We start from the raw sequence: 27291 nt of genomic DNA on the forward strand, positions 1-27291 counted from the left end.
GCAAAACGACTTGGTTCACTTAAAAAGCCAAAGTTGAACACATGACACTGGATCCCTGCGCTCGGCGTCCCTGCAGAGGACACCGCGCCCGTGCGGCCGGTGGCCCGGTGAACACGTCTCCTAACAGGACGTTAATCCCCCGGGCCTGCCCGCCTCACGCCCTCTGGCCTGCGACCCAACGTTAACAGGGCTCAGATGCTCCGGTGATAATTCTATTAAAGGCTCAGACTGAGTTCAGGGTACGTTTCCCTTTCACTCCACTAGAACACGCACGCACGCACACACACACACACACACACACACACACACACACAAATAGGAAAGGTCATGACGGGTGTGTCCCAATAAACAGATTCAGAAATAGCCAGTTTCATGCTGTTTATGTCTTTGAGATGGAAGAGAGAACAAGAGTGGTTCCATCAGTGTGTGTGTGTCTGTGTCTGTGTCTGTGTGTGTGTGTGTGTGTGTGTGTGTGTGTGTGTGTGTGAGTGTGTGTGTGTTGCTTGTTCATGGCTTGACAGCTTGACCATCCCACATTAACAAGGCAGGCTCGGAGTTGGAACTGAATAAGAGGTAGAGAGGGAGAGAGGGATGGAGGGAGAGACAGCTACAGGGAGCTATGTGTCTGAAGGAAGATGGCATCAACATTACACAGAAGCCTAAAGGTCTATAACTCAGTAACTGTAGTCAGAAACTAACTGCAGTTTTTCGTGTTCAAGTACTAGAGGCCCTGCAAATGTCACCACACATCAAATAACACACACAGTATCTGAAATGAAGCCATGTGCCACAGTCCTTTCAACATTAAAACCTAGATCTAAGCAGACATACTGATCTCAATTGTTTTTAATAGCTATGAGTACTCATTGAAAAAACTTTTCATTCATTCTTATGGTTTAAAGTTTAGTGTTTATTTGCCATTTGTGACTAGTTTTTTTTCATCTTTCCAAGACAGGAATCATCACGCAATCGAATTATGACCTTCGGACGGCCAGTGTGTTCTGATTCCAGCCTGCACAGTTTCTCTACATGGTCACGTCGAGGAACATAGCACACACACAACACATGTATAGTACACACACAGCGCACACCATCTTGCACATACACACACACACTCCTGTATGAAACTTAACTCCCATGTGGCCCGGACTCCTCTGCCAGGGAGAGTATGCTAGAGGTTGCAGTTCTAATGAAGTTATTTCAATCAGCCATTAAATATAATCCCGTGTTTATTTCTGTTTGAATATTTTCAACATGTCCAGCTACTGGTCAATTATTCAGAAACGCGGCAGGGAATGTGTGTGTGTGTTAAATGTACTTGTGAGCGCTTGTGTGTGAGTCTTTGTGTGAATGTGAGTGTTCGTGCCTACGTGGACGATGGAGTGTGTGATCGAGTGTGTGTTGTTCCCAGGCTTTGCATTTTGCTCAAAACAATAAAGGATCCATCCGTTGCTTTGAGACAAGTGTTCGTTTACGGGGTCTTACATTAGTGCATAGTGCTGTGATGGAAGCCCTCATGAATTACAGAGTGGAGGCCTGGTGTTATGAGTGTGAGTCTCTCTCTCTCTCTCTCTCTCTCTCTCTCTCTCTCTCTCTCTCTCTCTCTCCTGCTGCATCTCAGACGTCACAGAAAAACATCAAAACAATTCCCTCAGCCATCTCTCTCTCTATGTCCATCTATCTGTCGCTCTTCTAACTCTCTCTCTCTCAGGTTAACACAAACACAGAATTTACTGTGGCCGGAAGGTGCAAACAATAAACATATAAACATATTAAATCCTAACAATTATGATGTGACCTGAACAAGCTTCGTCTCCTCCTGTGTCGTTCACATCAACTGTAAAGTCTCTCTCTCTCTCTCTCTCTCTCTCTCTCTCTCTCTCTCTCTCTCTCTCTCTCTCTCTCTCTCTCTCTCTCTCTCTCTCTCTCTCTCTCTCTCTCTCTCTCTCCCTCACACACACACACACGCACACTCTCTCTCTTTGTCCTTCATCGTTTCCCTCCCCAAGGCAGGACACTGCTCAGATTGCGAGGCATCCTGCATGGCTGCTGGGAGATCCAGGCCCAGACAGGTCCAGCTGCTGTTTCTGATGAACAGGGATTATGTGATCCCCATCGGTGATCGTGACAGGATTGGAGTGTGTGTGTGTGTATTGTTGGTGACTGTGATTGATAAAAAATTAACGTGTGAATTCAAGTGTGCACTCATTATGCGGCCTTTCCTGTCTGCACGCTATGTGTGTGTGTGTCTCGATGGATGCATGTTTGTGTGGATGTGTGTTTCTGTGTGTGTGTCTAAGGATGCTTGTGTGTGTGTTAGAGTATGCATAATATGTTTGTGTGCGTGTGTGTGTGTGAGAGAGTGCTGCTGAAAGGCCCCTCTCTGGCCACTGGTGTGAGCTTTCCTCCAGGCTCCTCCGGCATGTCCCAGGCTGCTCTCGCCCTCCACCTCCTCCCCTTCACATCCTCTTCCCCTCCACCTCCTCCTCCCGTTCCACCTTCTCCCCTTCCACCTTCCACCTCCCCCCTCCACCTCCTCCACCTCCTCCCTTCCACCTCATCCCCTCCCTTCCCCTCCTCCCCCTCCCCTCCTCCTCCCCCTCCCCTCCTCCTCCTCCTCCCCCTCCTCCTCCTCCGTGTGCTTTACACGGCTCCGGCCAGCCTCTGGCCCAGATGCCTGTCAACAGCTGCTGTTTTTCAACCCTGTGTCAAACGCCAAGGAAACAATTTAGTTGGTGGGTGACGGCGAGGAGGGCACGGAGGGAGGGGTACCTGATACGACCGTGGGGACCACATGGTGAGTGGGCTGTTGATGTATCATTCAAGATGATAAGCGGAGATAAGGAGAGAAACAAGGAGGAGGAAGTGTAAGCGTGTTTGTGTGTAGTAAATATACTGAAATTACAGTACGGCCCGTTTGTAAACTGTGTCCGGAGAAGGACTCAACAAACACAAACACGATGCTCCAATCCACAGAGAGGTCGAAGGGCGTGGGCACGCTCTGTGACATCATAAAGCCCTGTCACGGCGATGTGAATGCAGAGAAGGAGAAGCATAGACATATGTCTATGGGGAGAAGCCATCTGCCTTCTCCTGTCATCTCCACGGTGATAGAGAGGGCCTCTAGGTCACGTGTATGGCCACACTGTAGGGCCATCAATAGATACAATAGATACAATATCCCGCTAAGAGCGGGATAGTGATTAAAATCCTGTTTGTGCAACATGGCAACATGTGTTTTCAGGTTGAAGTGTTGTGAAAAGATGAAAAGATCAATTTCAAAAATATCTAAAAGGATTAAAATCCTGTTTGTGCAACATGACATGTGTTTTCAGGTTGAAGTGTTGTGAAAAGATGAAAAGATCAATTTCTAAAATATCTAAAAGTATTAAACTCTGTTTGTGCAACATGTGTTGTAGTAGGCTTGAATTAAGAGGGGAGAGAACGTGCTTGATAGGCCCTCCGTGCGTATTGCCTAGTAACAGTGGAGCATCATCGTACGTGATATACATTTTTCTGTCAGAGAACGAGTTTTGTTCATTTAAAAGGGTTCATGTTCATGTAACTTTGATGTTTGTAAAATGTTAAGGCAGGTTTTGTATTCATTTTCTACTGAATACAGGGGTTCAACAAATGTTGAATATAATTTTTTTTTGTGATTGAAATGGAGCAGCTGTGTTGTATGCTGAATATAAATGTTATATTTGTGTTTCCTGTAGGAAAAGAGGCTGCTACAGTTGTCTATGCTGCCATCAAAATGCATTTGTTGCGTGTATAAAGCCATTCTCAGTTTCTGTGAATCAACATAGGATATCTTCAGAGAAAGGCTCTGATACCTTCCTGCCAGGTTTCCGGTTTCCGTAGACCACGGATGCGGCACAATTAATGGAGCACAATTACAAGTGCAGTCTGGAATAAAACAACCCACCTTTAATAATTTGAACCTGTGCCCCGCTGTTATTATTCATTCACATTACCGTACCACATAAATATCAAGGAATTACGCAAAAAAAAAAAAAAAAGAGTCAGGTGGCTGAGCGGTTAGGGAATCGGGCTAGTAATCTGAAGGTTGCCAGTTCGATTCCTGCCAAATGACGTTGTGTCCTTGGGCAAGGCACTTCACCCTACTTGCCTCGGGGGGAATGTCCCTGTACTTACTGTAAGTCGCTCTGGATAAGAGCGTCTGCTAAATGACTAAATGTAAATACATGTTGCAAGTGAATGATTGATGATATTTCATTCCCACACAGATGAGTGGTCATCATGTTCCATGCGCTGCTCTCCTTTACTGTTATCACCAGACAAAGAAGTCATATTGCGTGGTTGAAAACATCCCCGAACACAAGTTTTAATCACGTACTTTGCCGGGTCTGATGGGAAAGAGCTGTCAAGCGCAGACAAAGGCCTGTATTGTAGCTCAACAGCTGTCAGCATGAGGTATCTCCTCTCCATTCTCGTTCGCTGACACATTCGCTGACGCACTAGCTTAGCATCACAACGTCAGCTGCTCTTCGGCTAAAAACACTTTAAACCTGGAAACCAGTAGGACAGCATGACGGATCGGGTGTTTAGCTGTCTAGTCGGTTACTGTAAACTGTCCGTAAGTAGGCTACTGTGTTTTAGGTACCGATATCCACATAATTGAACGTGTGGTTGGTGTTGTTTGTTGTTTCTGTTCAAAACTCAAACCGAGGAAAGATGTTTTACATGAGAGACATTTACTGTTCGAGAAAACGATTGTGAAGTCAATATAAGTTAAACCCATAAAACAAATGTGTGAAATTCCTTCATCAAAAATTCAAATGCTGTGCCCTAACTGTTTACCTTCTGTCTTTGGAGTCACTGCGCACAAAAGGCACACAGGGGGCAAAAGGTGCCATCCTCCATCTCTCTCACACACAACCAGTTACCAATCCATGTTCAGGAACCACATCATGGTCCTTAAGCCACCGTGCAGCTCCATCAAGCACCAGGATAATTTCAATAACCCCCATAACGTTCAAGATGTCCCCTTCCACAATCTCTCATTATCATGATGATGGATACTTCCAGACAGAGGGGTCCCTAATCTTCATAGAAGGACCCAGTCCAAACATTGTTCTGACCTTTGCTCCTGGGGCGTGTGTGGTAAATCCCGTCCCCGGCAGAGGATAAGTCTTCATAGCTGCAGCTGGGAGGAAGGAGTTCGCTGCTGAAGACACGTCTGGAACACACACGACGAGGAATTCAGACCAGGGTGAGGTTTTGACTGAGAAGCATTGAAAATAAGGTTTGGGAACTGGATAGGGAGTTGTTAGTTTTGTTTTACTTTGGCAGGTTTGTGTCAGCGTTCTGTTGGGTATTTTGTTGTGTTTTATCATACATTTACATTTATGCATTTAGCAGACGCTTTTATCCAAAGCGACTTCCAAGAGAGAGCTTTACAAAAGTGCATAGGTCACTGATCATAACAACGAGATAGCCACAAACATTGCGAGCACCCAAAACATGAAGCATACATTGTGAAAAACCAAATAAGTGCCAAAGGGAAGAACCATAAGAGCATTCAATTAAACAAGTTACAATAAAACGACATGAAACTTAAAAAGTGCAAGAGTGTACCTGTAGAAAAACAATCAACAGTAAAATATTTCACAGCGAGTACAATAATTTAAAGTCTCTCAATAAGAGTCATTTTGATCCTGGAGGAAACTAACATCAACATTATCAAGAACATCCCGTTGAAAAAAATCACACATAGGGCCTACAAATTAAACGCACCTATAACAGTTAACATGTTTCCTTTGTCAGCAAACATATTTAAAAGATAACCTTTGTAAAATATAAATATTGAACATATATTTTTGCAAATATTTTTTAATTGATAATTAAAGAATAAATTAAATCAGAGTTTAGCAGACATTAAATAAAATCAAGTCAACACTATTTCAACAAATCTAAAAATAAATATGTAAGAAATATAATGGAATATACATATACAAATAAACGTAACAAATATACTAATAGCTACATTTTCCCTCTGTATCTTAATCTTTATCGAGATAATCAAAGACACCATTTTATCTTACCAGACCAGTGTGTACCCTATAACTGAGATACTCCGATAGGCTGCTCTAAAAATAACTCCCTCCTAGCCACATCTACTACCCCGCTCCACATATTTCTGCTTTTCAAAGAACAACGACAAAGCCAGCAAGCTAGCTTTCTGGAGTCCATCTGAGGTGACGGTCTTACCTTGATTGGCAGCGCCAGGATACACCATCAAGTTAGTCCCCCCGGTGTTTAGACATCCTTCAGAAGAACCCGGAACAGAGTAGTGAACTCCACCGGCTGCGACGACAGGACTGTGGACACCATGGGAGACCGGTTTTAGTTTCGACTACACCCCTTGCAAATCTGTCTAGATCTTATGACAGCATAAGAGTCTCATATTCAAGTTCCATCAAGGCTGTCCATGTAACATTGGTGTAAAATCCAAATACCTCAACAGTTCAGTGGCTCTACTTTACGTCTGAAATAACCTTGTAAAGCAACAACACCACTGGATCAAGTTAAAGTGGAGGTGACGGGAAATGATAAGTGCTATTTTCAAAACAAGGTCAATGATGATGGTTTTCAGGAACGGTCGGAAAGCCTGTTTGTGACCGAAAGTCACTTTAGAAAAGGTAACTTTGGAGCACATGGGGGACATCCGTCTCAGGTTGGTGTTGAACAACCACAGACAAGCACATGGAACATTTTTAGATCCCAGAACAGTTTCGCCCCCCAGCTCATAACTCACCTCTCGGAGTACAGCGAACGATTCTGCAGGTGTAGCTTGCCCTTCACGTGCTGGTCCCAGTCCTGACAACATAGGGCACACACACACACACACCTTCCGTCAGCTTGGAAACACTGAAAACCCCACAGCCCCCTTCCGGGCCCCCTCCAGCTCTACCCCAGAGAGGGGGTGTGGGGTGGTTAAAGGGGAAAATAACTAAAAGGGGGAGAGCAACTGGAGCTGGGGTGGGGTTTTGTTTAGCCAGTCTGCTACTGTAAAACACACCTCTTTCTAACACCCTTTTAAAAGGAGAAGGTCTTCACAGGCCCTGGTGAACTATCGTGTAAGGTGACGGACAAGAAAGGATTGTCATATAAACTCATTTATATAATTGACTATAATGACATTTGGGAATCACATATCATGTATCATATCCCGTGATATGAATTTCTGAAAATGTTATAACTAAAAGTAAGATGATTAAAAAACTTTCCCAGATCTGTATATTTGACTGTATCAGGCTTTTAAGCCTGTAGTTCCACACAGAAAGTCATTATTGATTTGTCTTTCCTGTACAGCTCACCAACCTTGAGGTTGTAGACCTTCTTGTCACAGATGGTGCACTGGTGTGGCAAGTGAGAGGGTGTCACTGCACGGTAGTCATTAACCTGGTGGGGCTGTAGGACCATGGAGCCCACAGAGATTGCTTCCTCTCCTCCTTGTAGGGCCTGGTACCCCACAAACCCCTGGGTACCCCCTGGCCCGAAGGAGGAGGTCACCCCCCCTCCTCCCCCAGAGTTGAACTTGGGGTCGCAGGTGGGCTCCTCAGGGTTGTACAGTTCCCCTCTGGCACGAAATGGCTGCCCGGTCGCTGACCACACAGTGGCACAGTTGGAAACCATTTCTGCTTTGCCTGTATGGTTGAGATTGGCTGGGTTTTTCCACTGCTCCGCGTGACTGGCAGAGGTGTAAGCTTTCAAATTGTGTTCGTTCCCACCAAACACAGTCTGTTGCCCCTGAGACTCCGGCGCATAGAACTCCCTCTGAAATCCAACATGGCCGCCTATATTTGCCTGTGAGCTTACCGACGCGTACTGCCCATCCCCGGCTTTGCTCGACGCCACCGATGTCCCTCCCAGGAAACCGTACTGGACGCGCCTGTCCGTATCCGAGGGGTACGTCGACCCCGCCTTCTTGCCGTACTCCGCCCCGTGCTGATTGGCTCCCTGCTGTTGCTGGGCGCCAGCTACCCCTCCCCCTCCGTAATGATTCATCCTCACGTTCCCCGGGTTCTGACCGAACCCCCCTCCCACCAGGGACCCCAGGCCCGCGTTAGGAGGGGGGAACGCCAGAGCGCTGGAGGGGAACGCCCCTTGGTGGTTCCCGACCATGGCAGACGTCCGCAGCTGGTTGAAGAGGGGCTGCGACATGGCCACATTGGAGAGGACCTGGTTGAGGACACTGGCGGCGGCGGCGGCGTTGTTGGCCCCCACTGCGCTCTGGGCCAGTTTGAGACGGTGGAGAGTGAGCTGGGCTTGGAGCTGGGCAAGCTGGAGGCTGGCGGGGGTCAGGAGGAGCTGCTGGTTCTGCTGCACGGACACCCCCCCGCTCAGCTGGACGCCGCCCGCCGGGAGAGCCTTCTTGTCAAGGTGCTCAGACGCACCGGGGCTGCAGACAACAACAGAAGAAGAAACAGAGGTTATTCACACGTGGACGGGGGACCATGCCGGTTCGGATGACGCTTCCTGAAACGACGTTCCTGTTCACGTTCGTCATCGCTCGTGTCCCATAATCACTTCCACCGTCCGTTATCCTCCGTGACAGAAGGTTCCACTGGAGTGGGATTGTAAACAAACCAAGACAAGAAGTATTGTGTATAGAGTCATTACTGCGGTTGATTGTCTAGCATAATAGCAGGATCATGTTTTATGTCTCAATAGCCTCTGGGGAACGCTACTGACTGCCATTGCCATACATGAACAAGGACTGAGACTAGCTTCTGCAACACCCTTCAGCTTTGACTCATACCCCCCAGAAGCCCTTGCTAAACTGGCATGCAACCTCATATGACAGGCTCTTCCTTTCATATTTTGACGAATGTCCTCACATGCTGTCTAAACATAGTGCCGCCCCTATTAATCACATCATCCATGTAACCACACCGACGAACCCCCTGCAACCCCTCCCTAACGCTAGTGAAAGCCGACAGACCGTTTGGATTAGACGTGGCGCGGTCCCAAGAGAAAGCTGTTCCAGACAAGTGCAGGCGGCCATCTTGTTTTTGGAACTTAGGAGAAGGGGAGTTCAGGAAATGGGGGGCATTTTCAGACACACGCTTGAACCACCAAAAGTCCGCCTGTGGACATCGGACGCGGTTCCCCCGTGAACACAGGAGGTTCGGGGGGAAGGGTTTTCGGCTGGAAATGTGTGCAACTGAATCTTAAGGAGGGATTAGCACGTCCGAGTCACTGATGCTACCGGCTTGTGCAGCTATGATATGGTCTTACATTGCCACTTCATAAAGCCATCACCTCGTAGCTGCTTCTCGACGGCCAACGGGTTACAGCGACCCGGCACTCTTGCTGCATACATCCCACGGATTCATGACCTGTTCGACTTTAGATAATCAATCGACTACGACACGTTAAGACATGATCATACCACAATGAAACGGCAGTCAGGCAATGAAAGACGGCATTAGAAGTAACTCACGGCCAGGGGTCGGGGTGAGCGCTTTAGGACCCCACAGCAGCTGCCCTCTTAACTGCCTGTCCCTGGCAACTCAGCTGCATGTCGACCCTGAGCGCATCTTTAAAAGTTCTCCTTTACGGTCGACAAGCTGTAAAAACACACCGACCCGACCGCCACCGTCCCCTCTGTCCTTCTGTTTAACAAGATTACGGCTCCAATAATATCCCGATGATGCCCCTGTCTCTGCCCCACCAACGAGACTAGACAAGAGGCCTCAGATCAGGTGGCTGTGTTTATGACCTGCCACTCACTAAAGGGATAAACGGACAGAATAGCGAGGCGGAATAAGGACACTGACTCGTATGCATATTAGTCTTCTGTGAGGATAGTCATTCGTGTGTGGTCATTAACCATAGAGTTTTAGGTTTCGGTGTTTAGTTACATTTACATTTAGTCATTTAGCAGGCGCTCTTATCCAGAGCGACTTAGAGTAAGCACAGGGACATTCTCCCGAGGCAAGTAGGGTGAAGTGCCTTGCCCAAGGACACAACGTCATTTGGCACAGCCGGGAATCGAACCGGTAACCTTCAGATTACTAGCCCGACTCAAGCCATCAGACCCCCCTAGTTATACTGTAAGGACTACCCACTTCAGCAGCTCAGTTGCTTGCTTGCTGCAAACGTCACAATTTCCTCTTGGAGATAAATAAAGTACACACTACTAATAATAATACTACTGCTAACACTACTGCTACTACACAACATCAGAACACAACACTTGTGCCGGTGCACCTGAGCGTTCAAATCCGTCTGTTTGCACATGTAAGCCACGTTTACAGCATGGGAGCATAGTGTTAGACTTGCATTGGACTGTTGACAGTCGGCCACTCTGTCTGACCCCACCCACTCACCCTCTCCCTCTCCTCCCCCTTCTCCCTTGTACACACCGTCATCCCAACAAGCACACAGATGGAGAGATAGGCTCGCAGAGCGCTGCCCCCGTCCCGGGAGTCATATCTAAAAATACCAGGAACTTCTCTCCCGCACTCCTCCAGCACCGACACACAACCCTTAATAGACCAGCGTGGCCTCCGAGGCAGCTGGCCTGCCGCGCTCTCACCCAGCGCCCCAGTCCCAGCACACTGTGTGATCCAGACACATTTGAGAGGATCCAGGTGTCAAGTCCCATGTTACTAATTAATTGATCGCAGGTGGAGGCCAGACAGGGTTTCCTTCAGGACACTGGGGGGGTTTTGTACGTATGTGGTGTATGTCAGGGAGTCAGGTGGCTGAGCGGTGAGGGAGTCGGGCTAGTAATCCGAAGGTTGCCAGTTCGATTCCCGGTCATGCAAACTGACGTTGTGTCCTTGGGCAAGGCACTTCACCCTACTTGCCTCGGGGGGAATGTCCCTGTACTTACTGTAAGTCGCTCTGGATAAGATTTGCTAAATGACTACATGTAAATGTCAGCACGTTGACATTATGGTCAGCAGTAAAGGGTCCCAGCAAGGTATATTGGACCTACTTAATAATCGTTGTTGCAGGAATGCAGGCGTGTTTTCCATCAGTAACACAATAAAATTGTAAACCTATTTAAGGACGAAAGGACTACAGATCTGTCGAAATGTGGCAGTTCGATGTATTGCTTAGCCTACAGAGAGTCCTGAGATGAACATACAGCACTGTAAACCTGGTGTAAATAGGTGACAAAGCACAACATACTGACTACTGACTGAGGGACACATAGAGACTAATGTCTAAACTAGTTTCCTGTGACATTTAGAGCAAAGCGCCATCTTAAACCCACCCAGAGCAGTCTACCATGAATCTGATGTCTGTTGGGTTTATTGTACCGTGTTGTAGGCCTACATGCCAGACCCTGTCTCTTCTACACTCTGAAAAGCCTAGGCACTTTGTGATGCCATGGTTATGCTTTTCAGGTGTACACAGTATCATACATCACTGAGATCTTCCTTGAAACTTTACTAGAGGTGGTCAGTGATTACAGACAGAATAACAACATATTTCTTAATAAATTATATCTGCAAAATTAACTACCCCCATGAACGTAAATGTTTCCAAATGTATGTGACAAGATGTCACAAAATAGTTTATGCAAAATATGTCAAACCACTTTTTAACAGTTTTATTATAGTTTTCCAGTTCAAATTAGCTTGTTGAAAAATGTGCTTCATTTCAAATAGAAAATAGAAAACATTTTACTTTATGAAAGGTTTGGCTGTGAAGATTAAAAACACTGTAAGCTTGCATCAATATTCAAAAAACTTTGAGTTAAAATATTGCTACTACAAAACAATTACGTTAATGTGGACTACAAAGCAATAACGTTCACGCAAACAAATGGCATAATTATAATACAACAACAGAATCACTTTATCAGTGAACATACGTTTCAAATGTAATATTGCTTATCCTAGATCCCCCAAAAAGATATGAATATTATTATTTGTAACGTATGTTCAATATTATTATATATGTAATTATTATTACATATTCCTGATGTAAAATACATGCCTTTAACTATCTCATTTTTAACTATCCCTTTCATTTCAACTATGCCTTTCCTCCCGGCTCTGCGACGCAGCACCACCAGACACCGTTTGCAGCTGGACCCTATGCTGCACAGTCCCTCTCGGAGCGTGAAAATCAATTTGTCTGTATCACGAATCTCAGCAGCTTGCCTCAACATGCCGTTCTTCCTGTCTGACAAATGATTACAGGAAACTATTATAACCCTCTGTGTCTTATGAGTGAATGAGTGTTGACTCCTTGACGAATGACTTTTGGGAGGTTATGCCGTGTTCTGTGTCTCTATGCGTTGTTGTGACATGGTTAGCCTACTTACAGTGTAACTGTGAAACATGTTGGTTGTGCAAGATTGATGATTCACTCAATTTATCAAGGTTATGTCAAAAGGTACTGCATGGTTTTCTGCACAGCGAGATTTCTGAATGCCCCTTGAAAACAAAATGGGGCAGTAATTATTTATAACTACTAATTATTTAGCAAACAAAAAAAACTTTGAAGACATTTTAAGAAATTTCACTAAAGATAAATAGAAAATTAAATCCATTAGATCCGGAACATATTATCCACTCTATGAATTCTCCCATTCGAGTAAAAGTGTGAAGTGATCTTGACAAAATGAATGGTGTACGTTATATGAAGTCAATACATAACATGTACATTTCATATTTTCACCTGTACATTTTCATCCAGCTATGTGTGTCCACAACGAATTACTTTGACTGATAATATTAGTCAACGCTAGCCAAAGATGCAATTTAACAAAGTTTACAATTATTTTATTTTATTCAGAACACACTAAATACATTGTTTTGACTATTTAATTTTGCATTTACTTTCAAATATATTTAATGCCAGTTGCCATATGCAACAAAGAGTATCAAAATAATATTAAAACAAGAAAAAACTCCAACCTAAATTCCAACTTTAAACTCTTTTGAAAAAAATGTGTCCCCTGAAAAGAAAATACTGGATTAATTACATCTTAAACCTAATGTCCTCTCGAGCTTGTACAACAATTTTTATATGAAATCAAAGGGACTCAACCTGTGTTTTAACTACATCACCAGCCCCTGACCCTTTCCATACTACTGTTCCGACAGAAAACAGCACACACACACACGCCCCCACGGCGCCTCACTTTCAAAAGAGATCAAAGAAACACTCCTCAGACAAAACACAGAGTCCAATTTGTTCGAAAGGCTTCAGGGTAGGAAACAACAAATTAGAGCGAGGTGTTGAGGAATGTAAGCGGTGGAAACACTCTTCAGAAACCTGTCACTAGACAACACAACCCAAAGGGCCAAACCTCCAAACAAGTGCCCAATGCAGGGCCAAGTACACGAGGGCTATAAATCAAGTATTAAAGTGGCTCTTCAACGCTACACAACCACCGCTTTGACCGCCCCTACGCTCACACACACACACACATACACGCACACCGAAGACACACACACATACACTCCTTTACTCTAATAGTACACAACTATGTCCAGTATCACGCAAACACCCTAATAAGTCTCCAGAAAAGTCACACCACTGACCTGAATACTTTGGCACTTGACTGTCTCCTGTGCGACAGAGCTTTAACATGCCTCACCCACTGCTACAGATCGTTCTGTAGCACGCTATCTGATCTCTGGCCAATAGCTAGGGATGTTTGTATGTGGAGGGATGGCTAGCTACCACCCTCTTCCTGCAAGCATGGGCGCTAATGCTAACATTACCTCCTCCATTACCCCTCCAATACGAGGATGCCCCTGCTTGCAACCACCCCCACCCTCCTACCCCCACCTGAGGTATTTACCACGAGATGGGAGTCGGGGAGATTCGAGTGATGAAATGTCACAAGTGGTTAGGCCTAGCATGTGTGGGGCTGGGTGGGATAAATGACCATGTTACAGAGGTGTTATGAACAACCCCAAAGAAAAGCTTTCACAGAGCTGGTTTGAGTGGGTTGCTATGTGCACCCTAGCGACAGTAGCCTACAGAACGACAATTATAGCTAGCTTCAACTGAAGCTGCAGGTAGTTGTTGCAGGTGATTTTTCCTGTTTACTCGCGGTAGCCTATACTAATATTTTGTTTCGATATTTTAGTTATATTTATTTTATGTATACTTTTTAAATTCATTTTTCCTCGATTTAGCAGTTGTTCTACGTTTCTTATGTTGATGTTAATTGTTTTAATTTTATAAAGAAGAAAGAAAATGACTTAGGGGGTTCAAAACAGTATCCTATAAGCATTTTATCTGATGATATTCAATGGAATTATTATTTTCACATACGTTTTAACTTAATTATTTAATTTCACACAGGGAAGCAGAACAGAGTTTTGGTAAAGTGCAATATTATTAGTAATATCAGTATGGAAGTTTATTAGACTCTTTATTAAAATGGAAATGCATTTTTCAAAATTTTCACATTGAATTGCAAATTGCAATTCAATGTGCAAATGACAATGCAATCCGCTGTTCAGTTATTCAGTATTATTTGGAACAACATTTTTAAGGAACGCTTATTATATTGCATATCATATTGACAAAGTTTTTTCGACTCTTTATTCAAATTGCAATGAATTTTTCGTCGCCATAATGTTGTTAGCAACGAAGCAACAAAGTTATGTCTGTTTTCCCCATAGATATATATAAAGGCACGATAATAATGAACGCTTGTGTCAATTTCGTTTCAACACCTGTGTAAGCTTTCATTCAAAATGTTATTCATATATATACATATATATATGGTTTTCCCCCACAAAAGACTAATCTGCCTCTGATTGGTTGGTACTCGTTACCTTCGTTGTTACGTTTCGGCAGCATTTCTTTCTATGACTGGGTTTTCAGTGTTACAGGTAGCCAATCAGAAGCGGAGTAGGGATGGCTCTACCCTGAATACGGGTGGGGACCCGCCTTGAATTGCGGATTGCATTGCCACTTTGCACATTGAATTGCCATTTAAAAATGCATCAGGCATGCAAACTCTTCACCTTTAGGTGAGACTCACCTTTTTGAAAACAAAATGGGTCACCTATGTGATTTGTGCAGATCCAACGAGAAAATATTTGGAGAGGGTGGGGGGGGGGTCAACTTCTTCTCCAGGGCGTAAAGTAATACGATTACATGTCAGAACAATATATAAATGTATCGACCCCAACCTGTTGTTTTTACCTCTTGTGAGGGGCGTCCAAGTCTTAATTCGTCATTGTATAAGTGTCGTGGCCTCGGCCAACACAGCATTTTACCCGTGCTTCGCAACTTTACAATTGGCTCTGGAACCAATCGTCACTCCTAATGCCTAAACCTCACAGCCAATCAGGGGCAAAGTGGGGAAAGGTTTTTCTACATTCATGTAGCCTCTTAATTTTGCTCTTAAAGTGCACTAGATTGGTGCGTTTAACTTTAAAACTTAAAACATTTTCTTCTATCTGTGTCTTGCTGACATCAATGCTTTTAAAAACTCAAGGGTGGACTTGCATTGTGTCAGAGGACATTACAGTTGTTTTAGCTGTATAGGTTACATAGTGGAAAAAATCATATCTTACAGAAATTATAAACTACATAATTTACAGCATCACATATGTTAAATTTGAAATAGGATGTTGCAAATTTCTGAGATATGTAGTTACCGGTATATATAGCAGAACCTAAATGTTTAGGCCTACTTTAAGTAACCTTTTTCTCTTTCATGAAGGCTAGTTGTAATTGTTTCCTGTTGTGCTTTTAATGCTAAATTGTGAATGTTCTTACTCCTTTGGTTAAACCTTTTGTTATTATATGTGCAATGATGAATTTAAATTTGGGAATGGTTATAAATAGGCCTAGCTACAATTTCCAAGACTTTGGCGTTCATACCTTACGTTATAAATCGCACAAATTCAGTTGGTTGATAGCTTCGTTGGCGCCGATGACGTTTCTTCCCTGCTTTGCCCAGGTTCTCAACTGCAATACACAAGCGGTTCTCTACCTCAGTACCCACCAGGCATCCGATTCCCTGCGAGGTGCCAATACGACAGATTTACAGTCAATGCATCTGGTGGCATCCAGTAGCCTACACGAAGGACCGACACGGAGGGCAGAACTACGGCGACTCCTTTTAGACACGGAAAAAGCGACCGGGTGCCGTTAAAATTAACGTCCGTCCAAATTGGCCACAAATAAATTCAATGTGAGCTGACCTTAGGACAACACGTAGGTTTACAAACGGCTACTTAACTTCAGCGAAAATAGAAATGGTATTAGTAGGGTACAGGTTAAACATTAGTTTTATTTTTAGTAAGACTAACAAATACTCCAGTCAAATAAATGAGTGCATTTCCATCTCAAATTATGTGGGATGCAAATTATTAATTGACAGTTGGCCTAGTTTGATTTCAAATGTATTATCTTCCTTCTGTGCACCGCACTTGCAAAAAACTAACAAATGGAAACAGATCTCAAAACTCTTTCAGCAAGACTGCAACATGACACGTATTTGGAAGGATGCTGTTGATGCTGTTGTGTGACACCAGATGGCGCTGTGTGTTCTCATAAGTGGCCCCAGGGGACAAAATTAGGATTCATGAATCCGCCATATGAGGGCACTAGATACTTTATCATAAACGCCTGAAGTCTCTTCCTGTAAAATGTCATTCTGCAGTCGATATGAAACTGCGTACGGCAGCCCTGTTTCTAAATTCAACCTGTCTCTATTTGTGATGCTATAGCCTGCATGGAGAATACCAAATCCAATTCCTAGTATCTGTATACATGGCGAAATAAAGTAAGTAAGTAAAGTAGCAATGGATGCATGATCATTTAACAATGAAGTAAGTTTGCTGTGAGTGCAAGCCCACACACACCACCCACACACACCACACACACACCACACACACACACCACACAAACACACACACACACACACACCACACACACATCATCCACACACACCACACACACACACCACACACACCACCTACACACACGCACCACACACACCACCTACATACACACACCACACACACACACCACACACACCACCTACACACACACACACCACACACACACACCACACACACACACCACACACACCACCTACACACACACACCACACACACACACCACACACACACACACACACCACACACACCACCTACACACACCACACACACACACCACACACACGCCACACACACACACCACCTACACACACCACACACACACACCACACACACACACACCACCTACAGACACACACCACACACACACACACACACACAGGCGAACGCCACCCACAGGATCTAGTGACCCCAGCGCACACACTTCTCCCGTATCCACCCCCTCCTGTTCGTCCTCCCCTTTGACTCTCACCGATGCAGGGAAACCAATCAATCACATACCTCGTCCCCAATTAAACACCCATCAAAAAATCCAACATACCGCTGCCTTGCTTAGTCATCATCACGTGGTGTGGAGGGTGTGGGGCTGGTGGGAAGGGGGTTAGGTCTGGTGGGAAGGGGGGTAGGGGGGTGAGGTCTTGGGGTGAAGTATGGCCACAGAGGGTCCTAAGTCAGCAGCTAGCCTGGTTTCTCATTTGGCACAGCTGGAGGGGGTGCTGATTTATGGTTCTCCCAGGAGAGGGTGAGGTATCCTGGGCATAGACACATGGTCAGGGCCCCTCCAGGATCCCGTGGGTCTGGAGCTACAGCTGATCTGCTGTCCGAGAGTGATTCACGCCCTGTGGCAGGTATAGAGATAGGAGCATTCCCCCTGGACGTTTTTATAGGTCCAGATTGATGTCCGAGTTTAAATGTAGGTTTTTATTAAGTAACATTACGACAAGCTAAATGTTATTGATGTTGGGGCCGATAAAGGACTCACTCGCCTGTCCTTTGCAGTGTCTTTTGCTGTCAAATAAACCGATGATATACAGATGGAGTCACTTACAGTGCGAAGAAACACACTCACACACGCAAACACTTGACACACACATGCAAACACATCCAGATGCACATACATGCACTCACACTCACACATAAACACATTTTCTCTCTGACTCTCTCTCTCACACACACACACACACACACACACACACACACACACACGGTAGGCTTGCGATCTTGTTTCAGCCATGAGGAAGGTGTAACATTGGATATCGGGGTCAGAGAGAAATACGCAGGTCAAATGGAACCTTGTGGTTCCTAACAGCTGCTTCACAAACGTGGAACCTTAAGAGCATTCCAAAAAATATGTTCCCTACAGGAAATGAGGCAATTAGGGGGTTATACCCCAGGAGGCCCATTGACAGCCATGGAGAGACTCCTGCTTGCCTCATCATGGTGGAGATGGAAGGTATCATTTGACTACCGTTTTGTGTGTGTGTGTGTGTGTAATTTACCAAGTCAAGTGCCACAGTAAATAAGCCATGGATGTGAGTGAGAATTTAGTGGTCTTTGTAAACTTCCTTTGAGAAACGAAGCTTGGAGAATAAACTTCACAACCTTCTTCTTGCGCTAGAATGTCGAAGCTCCCAGTTTATAACATGCTGGAATTCCTCCTCCTATGGAATCTACCATTAAACCATCACACGGCCGACTGACCCATTCTACAGTATGAAGTGTCCCGCCATGAAGTTTGATGTGTGCATGCTGACAAGGTCTAAGAAAAGCTGCTACCTGTGACCCCTGACAGAGTCAAACAAGGTGGCGAGAGGGGCACATGACCAGATGACCCATGCTTAAGACAGCTCGCTTGGATTCAAGTACACACACACACACATTGTACACAGACACGCCCTCACAAATACACACACGCATGCAGGCTCACACACACACCTCGGTCTGTGTAAGAGAGAGAGAGGGAGTCTACATCAGCCTCAGTGAAAGGATAAACTCCCAGCATGCCCCATCTAATGTTACATCATCTCGCTCCCGGGTGAAAACGAGACGTCTGTGCCCTCAGTATGTAGATCTGTAGATCTGATAACATAAGACGTCTGTGCCCTCAGCATGTAGGTCTGTAGATCTGATAACATAAGACGTCTGTGCATGTAGATCTGTAGATCTGATAACATAAGACGTCTGTGCCCTCGGCATGTAGGTCTGTAGATCTGATAACATAAGACGTCTGTGCCCTCGGCATGTAGGTCTGTAGATCTGATAACATAAGACGTCTGTGCCCTCGGCATGTAGGTCTGTAGATCTGATAACATAAGACGTCTGTGCCCTCGGCATGTAGGTCTGTAGATCTGATAACATAAGACGTCTGTGCCCTCGGCATGTATGTCTGTAGATCTGATAACATAAGACGTCTGTGCCCTTGGCATGTAGGTCTGTAGATCTGATAACATAAGACGTCTGTGCCCTCGGCATGTAGGTCTGTAGATCTGATAACATAAGACGTCTGTGCCCTCAGCATGTAGATCTGTAGATCTGATAACATCATAGGTGTGAGCAGCACGGCTGGCGTTCGGCCCATGGCGCAACACAGCAGAAGGGACGACTGCAGCGCCGCCATTTTGTGTCGAACTACCTCCAGTTGTTTGAGATCGATGTTGCTCTTTGGTACATCACCTATTTTTAAGTTATTTGAGATATACAGTATATTCCTAGGTTGGGATGAGGTAAAACGGTTGGCTCGGAATTCTGAACACAGCATGGTATGAGAAGAAGAATCTGGGTCAAATTAGTTGGAGATTTCTCACACAGAGAGGAGAGAGAAGGGTCCTGACTGAGTGCGACACTCTGGTGTAGCGCTATTGATTTAATTGAGCCGAGTGAAGCAAGTGACGCACGCTGCTTGCATTTGCGAGCGCATTTGTCCGTCACAAGGCTGGAGGTTGGGTAATATAGTGGAGAATTGTGTCGGCTACAACAGCTGAATCTGACAAGGCACATTTCCTGCTGTCCTGCGAAAGATATTATTAGTCTCTGCCCCCCCCCACCACTCACTCACTCACCCCCCCCCCCTCCCTCCATCCCCTGTTCCTCACCCCGTGTGTGGAATACATTTAGTTTCATCTCCACACTCCAGACATTTCATTTCCCCTTCCGAAGATTTCATGGTCTTAAAACTCCCAACCGAAGCAGATTTTCTCCAGGCTTGTGTGAATGATCTGGGGACAGCCATGAGTACGCCAGTCTTCCCTCACGGTGGACAGCAACATAGGAGCTTTTTTGGTGTACAGCGTGACAGAGTCATCTCCCCTGCCTACTGCCCTCCTTTCCCCCTCTCGCCTTCTCCCCCTCCTTCCTCCGCTGCCTCCCATCACTATCTTTCTCTCTCTCTTCTATCCACTCAGCCTGTCTACCCCCCGTCAATCTCTTCCCTCCTTTCGCCCGTTTTCCTCGTCTCTCCCTCCTTCCGAAGTGCCCCCACCCCCCCTACCTCCGTCCAAAGCGAGGGTAGCATTTTACCATCTGTCAGCACCATCAAGCCTGTAAATGCCAATCACACCCGGCTTCACCCCGCCCACGCGCGGCCTGACGACCAATCAGGGTCCTGCAATGCTCGACCTGCTCTGGGCCTCTTCTGGCCACACATGGAAAACTATGCTCAGGGCCTGGTGTGTGTGTGTGTGAGTGTGTATGAGTGTGTGAGTGTGTGTGTGTGTGGGTGGGTGTATGAGTGTGTGAGTGTGTGTGTGTGTGTGTGAGAACGAGAGAGAGAGGTAAAACCTCCAGAGCTCTATACCCTAACCTCCCTCCAAACCCCACGCTTCCTCCAACCTCTCTCTCTCTCTCTTCCTCCCACCACCTCTCTCCCATCCTCTTTACTCGCTCTATCTTCCCTCTCACTCTTACCAACCCCCCCCCCCCACCCCTCTCTATCTGACGGGTACAGACGCAAGCGTTCCATAAAAGAGTTAGGAGTCAGGATGCATGGGATTCCCTGAGTCAAGAAGCCTGCCAGTGTCAGATTGAGCAGGGGGAAAGAGGAGAGGAGAAGGTGGGACAGGACAGGACGTGTGGGGGGCGGGAAGTCAGAGAAGGGAAGGAACACAGGAAAGCTGGAAGAAGGTGTAGAAGGAAAGGACCACCGGAAAGGAGGAGACAGGTAGGATGGATCGGATGTCAGATGGATTTGCGCGTCGCTCGGGATGAACGCGCCTGCCGAATGAACAAACGTGAACACAGAATACATGAGACACAGCCCCCATGAATATCCCATGGTGCACTAGGAGAATGTCTTCCCAGCTGGCATGCAAGGTTCCTGACAGAGCCCATTCAGTTGACTCTGTGCAGAATGACACGCTTCTTGATTCATTTCTGTCAGTTGTCTTGCTCAGGGTGGGCCGTCCCACAGGAATGTACAATACAGCACATCCTGACAGCGAACTGAATCTAGATGGATTTCGACACCAGCCCGCTGTGAGGTAGAGTGGGTCTTCTCTCTTACACTGCCCCGGGGGGGGGGGGGAATGAGGGCTTTTGGCAGGGGTGTTTAATGTGTGAAACACCCCTGAAATCTTGGATTGTTCATACACTGTAAGATGACTGGAGCTTGGAGATGGATGCAGCTGAAAGACATTGAGGAGAGAGAGAGGCATATGCGTGGGAGAGATATAAGAAAAAATAGAACTGAACTTCTCAATTTACGTGACCGCCCACCCCCATTCCTCACCACACACACACACACACGCACACACACGCACACACACGCGCACACACACGCGCACACACGCGCGCACACACGCGCACACACGCGCACACGTGCACACACGCGCACACACGCACACACACGCACACACACGCATACACACGCATACACAACTAGCCGCTTGATGTTGTCTTTTGACAACATTGTGAATGTGACAGTGACGAGAACAATACTTTCCATCTAGCTATTCTCTCTCTGTCTGCATGTATCTCACTTTATCTCTCTATCTTCCTCTCTCTTTATATCTGCAGGGTTATCTCTTTCTCTGTGTCCGTTTTTCTCCATCTTTCTGTTTCTCTCTCTTTTTCACACTCTTTCTCTCTTTCTATCTCTGTGGTACACCCTCCTTCACTCTCCTATCGGCACCAGGGACCGGTCAAATAGCCATTAGCGAAAATTAGTCTAAACAATGAGCACTTGACTGCACAGAGCAATTCCCCAACAGCTGCTAGTGCAGGAGAAACAGCCAGAGATGATGAAATAATCCGACAGGACAGCTTTGACGGCCCACAAGTGAGAATTCCCGGTCAAAGCCAGTGGACAGAATGGTTTCTCCATGGCCAGTCGTGTGGCTCGCCGGGGGATACGGCCTGGGATCGCCAGGGGGATGAGGCCTGTTCATGGATCCGGTTGACAAAGCCAAAGAGGATGATGGGTAGTGATCCGTCATTCACTACGCTCCCCAGGGGGTGCAGGAAGTCGGAGAGGGCCAGATGGAGACACGCTGACTTGTTCCACACAGGGAGTACACCACAAAGAGAGGAGGGATTGTTTCAGCTATTAGAGTTTTGGCCAGGGCAAATGGAGGCCTGTCTATGGTTCAGTCTTCCTGTCACACTTCCTGTCTATCAGTCTTCCCACTTCCTGTCTATCAGTCTTCCCACTTTTTGTGTATCAATCTTCCCACTTCCTGTCTATCAGTCCTCCTACTTCCTGTCTATCAGTCTTCCCTCTTCTTGTGTATCAGTCTTCCCACTTCCTGTCTATCAGTCCTCCTACTTCCTGTCTATCAGTCCTCCTACTTCCTGTCCATAAGACTTCCCGTTCCTGTCTATCAGTCTTCCCACTTCCTATCTACCAGTCCTCCTACTTCCTGTTCATAAGACTTCCCACTTCCTGTCTATCACTTCCTGTCCGTCAGTCTTCCCACTTCCTGTCTATCAGTGTTCCGTCTCTCATCATCAGTCAGAAATATCGCAGGTGTGCAGCATGTGGACCCTCTCCACCAAGCCAGCCCTCACCCCCCTGACTCCCTCACCCCCCTGACTCCCTCACCCCCCTGACTCCCTCACCCTGCCGGGCCTGATCCCCCACCCACCCCCTAACCATGTGTGATGACAGGCTGTGCGTGATGTTAGTCAAGGCGATGAGATGTCGCTGTATCGAAGGGGTTACTTCTGATGGATGTCCTTGTCAACGAGCAACGCATGTCTGAGTATATCATATCATTGAGACAAAGAGAGCACATGCTCTATCTTTCATCCTTATTATGTTTCGGTCTATCAACTGATCCCGGGTGCGCTCACAGACGCACGCACACAGTATACAGTATCTGCGCACACACAGTATACAGTATCTGCACACACACAGTATACACTATCTGCACACACACAGTATACACTATCTGCACACACAGTATACACTATCTGCACACACACAGTATACACTATCTGCACACACACAGTATACACTATCTGCACACACAGTATACACTATCTGCACACACACAGTATACACTATCTGCACACACACGAAAGCACCCACGGTAAACAGACTGTCATCTACACATACCACCGTAAACGCAAACACTCGAACATCTTCTCTGCGTATCTTTCCCCCTCAGACCCACACGCACTCACGCGTTGCTTTACGAGAGCAACAACTTGGCATGGGCCTCGGGCAAGCTAGAACAAATCCACGACAAGGGTCCAATTACATTCAATGACATAAGGCTGGCTATCATCAAGCTGTAATCAGGATCAGAGTCCTCTCTCCTCAGCCTTATCCCTCTGGAACAATTGATTATGTCCAGGCTAATCGACGTGAGACCCTTAAGTTGGGGTCCCGACCTTGTAATGACAAGCAGAGACTGTCCAGGACCCCTAGTATACACCCTCGGGCCATTTTGGTGGCCCATTAAGATGCCTGATTTAAAATATGCTTTGGCAGACAGGCCGACTGCAGATACACCATAACGATTACGAGAACCATTATCTCTCTCTTTGTCTCGTTTTTCCCTCTCTGTCTCTCTCTGTCTCTGTGTCTCTTTTTTTTTCTCTCTCTCTCTCTCTCTCTCTCTCTCTCTCTCTCTCTCTCTCTCTCTCTCTCTCTCTCTCTCTCTCTCTCTCTCTCTCTCTCTCTCTCTCTCTCTCTCTCTCTCTCTCTTCAGTCTCTCTCTCTGTTTCTCGTCCGTCGCTCACACTGCTCCTTGATAACGGCGGAGCAGGAAGTGATAGCAGAGCCCCGGAATAGAAGTCTGACGCCACCTTTTTTCACAGGCACAAGAACACCAGAGACCAGATTAGCCCCCCGTCAGGGGTTGGTGTGTGTTTGTGTGTGTGTGTGTGTGTGGGGGGGGGGGTGCTGGGTGGGTTGGTGGAAGGGACCTTTCTATAAGCGCCACACCACGCACCACCCTTGCACCACCAGCGGAAGTACAAGGTAGTCCGTTCATTGAGGCGATGCAGCACAATCGAAAGGTCTTTTTGAAAACATCGCAGTGTCGAGTGCAATGAGAGGGACATTACATTTACATTTAGTCATTTAGCAGACGCTCTTATCCAGAGCGACTTACAGTAAGTACAGGGACATTCCCCCCCCCCCCGAGGCAAGTAGGGTGAAGTGCCTTGCCCAAGGACACAACGTCATTTGGCACGGCCGGGAATCGAACTGGCAACCTTCTGATTACTAGCCCGCTTCCCTAACTGCTCAGCCACCTGACTTTGAATGACCCTTTGAGGATTAGGAGGCAGACAGCACTTGACACTTTCAATAGGCGTCGGCGGGTTTCACACCAACCCAAACAGTAAATAGATGATTAAGAGACCTCAGCCGAACTGTTTCATAACCGTCGACGAAAACATAACAATCCTCGCCTGGAGTTGAGCTCCGGGAGGGAATGCAGTCTGTCTCCTGCTCCTACTTGGAACCACTGGGGACTGAGTCACAGTTTTGACCCAGTTTACAGCCCCATCTCTGTGCTTTGAGCATTCGAGCAAGGTGTAGGTGTGGAGGGGGGGGGGGGGCTGGTGACTCACTGGAACACACAACCTATAACATGACTCCCCCTGTGATGGCATTTTTTGATATAGTTACTAAGAATGTATTTTTAATAGACTGAGGTTGTGTTTAAACAAATGGATGTTGCAGTTGGTCTTAAGGTATTTATGGTGTTGGTTTATGATGCCTGATTGAGAAGCTAGGGGCACGGAGGTTGGGGGATGTTTGAGTTCTGTGGCCTAAAGGGAGATGGGTAGATGGATCAGTTGATCTAGCAGCTCTGACCTTTTGGCCGAGGAGATTGTGTCCTGTGTCCTGTTTGTGTTTCATTAAGGGTATCCTTACTGTCCTCATTTAGAAAAAGAGCCGTGACATCAAAAGACTTTGGTCACTTGCCCTGGGGGGTTATATTGTCTTAACTGTCACTGACCAGTGTTAGCCAATCACAGAGACCACTGCATTGATGAATTGAACATTTATTAGGGGATCTGTTTTAAGTGCATAAAAGCACAAGCTTTATGATTGTTCTTTATCACTCTTGCGAACGACCTGTGGCTAGCACCTCCTTCGTTAGACTGATCACAAAGTACTTTGTTAATTCTTAATTTGTACAAGCTAAACAAATGTTATTGAAACCGCCATCTCTTGACTATTCAAATCTACACAGTGCCACTAGAATTCTGTCACCACACCCCCCCCCCCCCCCCCCCACAACCACCACCAGCACTTTTACTTCTTCTTCTGCTGTTGTGTCAAACAGAGTTCGGTGGCCCAACCCCCCGAAGGCTGTGCGTGTGTACAAAAGCTGAGAGGATGACAGTGACGTGAAAAAAAAAAAAGAAGAGTTTTGGACTCTTGGCATTGTTCAGAACGGAATGCTGCAGCAGGGGAAGAAAACAATAAGTGTTGTCGTCAAGCCCACGTCAAGGATGGGGGGGGGGGGGGGGAAGAGGACACTGTCTGTTGGATTTCAGATATCACCCGCCGAGGGAAGGTGATAATGACGAATGGGATAAAACGCGTGAAGAAATCGGAAGGACGGTTTGATGTGGATCTAAATGTGCTCCGGCGATGACTAACGCTACTCATGTGTTGACATTGAATACTGATTCAGGTGCCGTTCAAAAAGGCCGAGGGTTGTGTGGGGGCTGCAGGAATATCCTTACATGAAGACCAACTCTGCCTCCCACATTTGGCCCTAAAATAGACATTTCACCGTCTGTGCTTTTTCCCACGTGACTCCCATCCAGAGTATTGGACTTTGAAAGAAATTTTTTTTTTTTGACGCTACACTAATGCATAAGGAGATGACTTCAGTTTTGGGTTACTGCGTCAACAAATCGAAAGGAAATGGGCCATTAATTCCTTTGCTAATGTGGTGCAGAGAGCTTGGCAGGACCCCCAAGCTTTTGATTACAAGAAAGATAATCTGAAGAGAAACCCAGCGACAGATTGAATGGTTCTCACTGGTGTAAAGGCGATCCTTAGAGGCTTGGCTGGACAGAAATGTTTTCTGTTGCCACCCTGCAAGGCTGATGCAACCAAGACCTGCCTCAAATAGTATTTCAAATCCTTCCTGATTGACCAGTGGTGAAGGATTGATCTTGTCTGGCTCCATGAAGCTAATGAAATTATTACAAGTTTGGCGGAAAAAAGGACAAATAAAGTGGAGGGCAGGCCAAAACAAACGCTCACAGTATTTCCTGATCTGGTTGCGAGATAGTGGGAGATGTTTGGCTGGCTCCAGTTGGGTGTAAAGCCAGGTTATAAAGCATTACTGTACTTTTACCCGGGCTTGTGAATATCATGAACTTGTTCTCACTAACAGCCCAACCATAGTCTCTCTCTTCGTTTCTTGTGTGGGGAAAGAAAGAGAGGAAACTCGAATTACACATCTGTTTTTCTAATGTTGGGAGTTTTGCCAAAGCCAGTTGAAGGCATCTGGCTTTGAAACAACTGCACTGTACTCTAGATTGAACACTTGCTTACAGTAGAAGCCATAAATCAAAGCCTGGCACAGTTTATCTACTGTCAAAAGTCTGGCCTTCCTGATCAACAAGTTCCGTAATCAAATTGTGTTGATGCGTAAAGGGTTTCTTCAGATAGGTATCCAATAGACACATCAACCATTCAGTTAGAGCCCATACCAGCGCTGACACAGCAGGATTACAGAAAATTTATCGTATTCATCTGCCGTACTACACAGTAGTAGAGGGCCACACAAGAGAATCTTGGCACGGGACTAAAGGTCACCTGTTTTCAACTGTCAACAAGTCAACAAAATGTCCTCCCGCCCTACGTCACCCTGCCGGCCTATTGGACGAGGCATGTCAGCTGACCGAGACCCAATCCCTGAGGGGGCTCTGTGGTGAATATCAGACATTGCTATCCATTAACGTTGATGCGACCTGTATCTAAAATTACAAATGGTGAGTGGTAACA

General features: G+C 46.2%; 1 protein-coding gene across 1 annotated transcript in view; it reads right to left on the minus strand.

Annotated features, from left to right (window-relative positions):
• The window catches only part of rbm20 (RNA binding motif protein 20), a 48331-nt gene that overhangs the window by 10787 nt on the left and 10253 nt on the right, over window positions 1–27291 (minus strand). The window contains exons 4-7 of the mRNA XM_062448923.1: window positions 7348–8428; window positions 6782–6843; window positions 6235–6344; window positions 5106–5203 (exon numbers count right to left, since the gene is read on the minus strand). Of these exons, the coding sequence (XP_062304907.1) occupies window positions 5106–5203; window positions 6235–6344; window positions 6782–6843; window positions 7348–8428 (1351 nt within the window). The remainder of the gene's footprint in view (window positions 1–5105; window positions 5204–6234; window positions 6345–6781; window positions 6844–7347; window positions 8429–27291) is intronic.

The sequence above is a fragment of the Osmerus eperlanus genome, chromosome 22 (assembly GCF_963692335.1).
Source record: "Osmerus eperlanus chromosome 22, fOsmEpe2.1, whole genome shotgun sequence".
Classification (NCBI taxonomy): Eukaryota; Metazoa; Chordata; class Actinopteri; order Osmeriformes; family Osmeridae; genus Osmerus; species Osmerus eperlanus.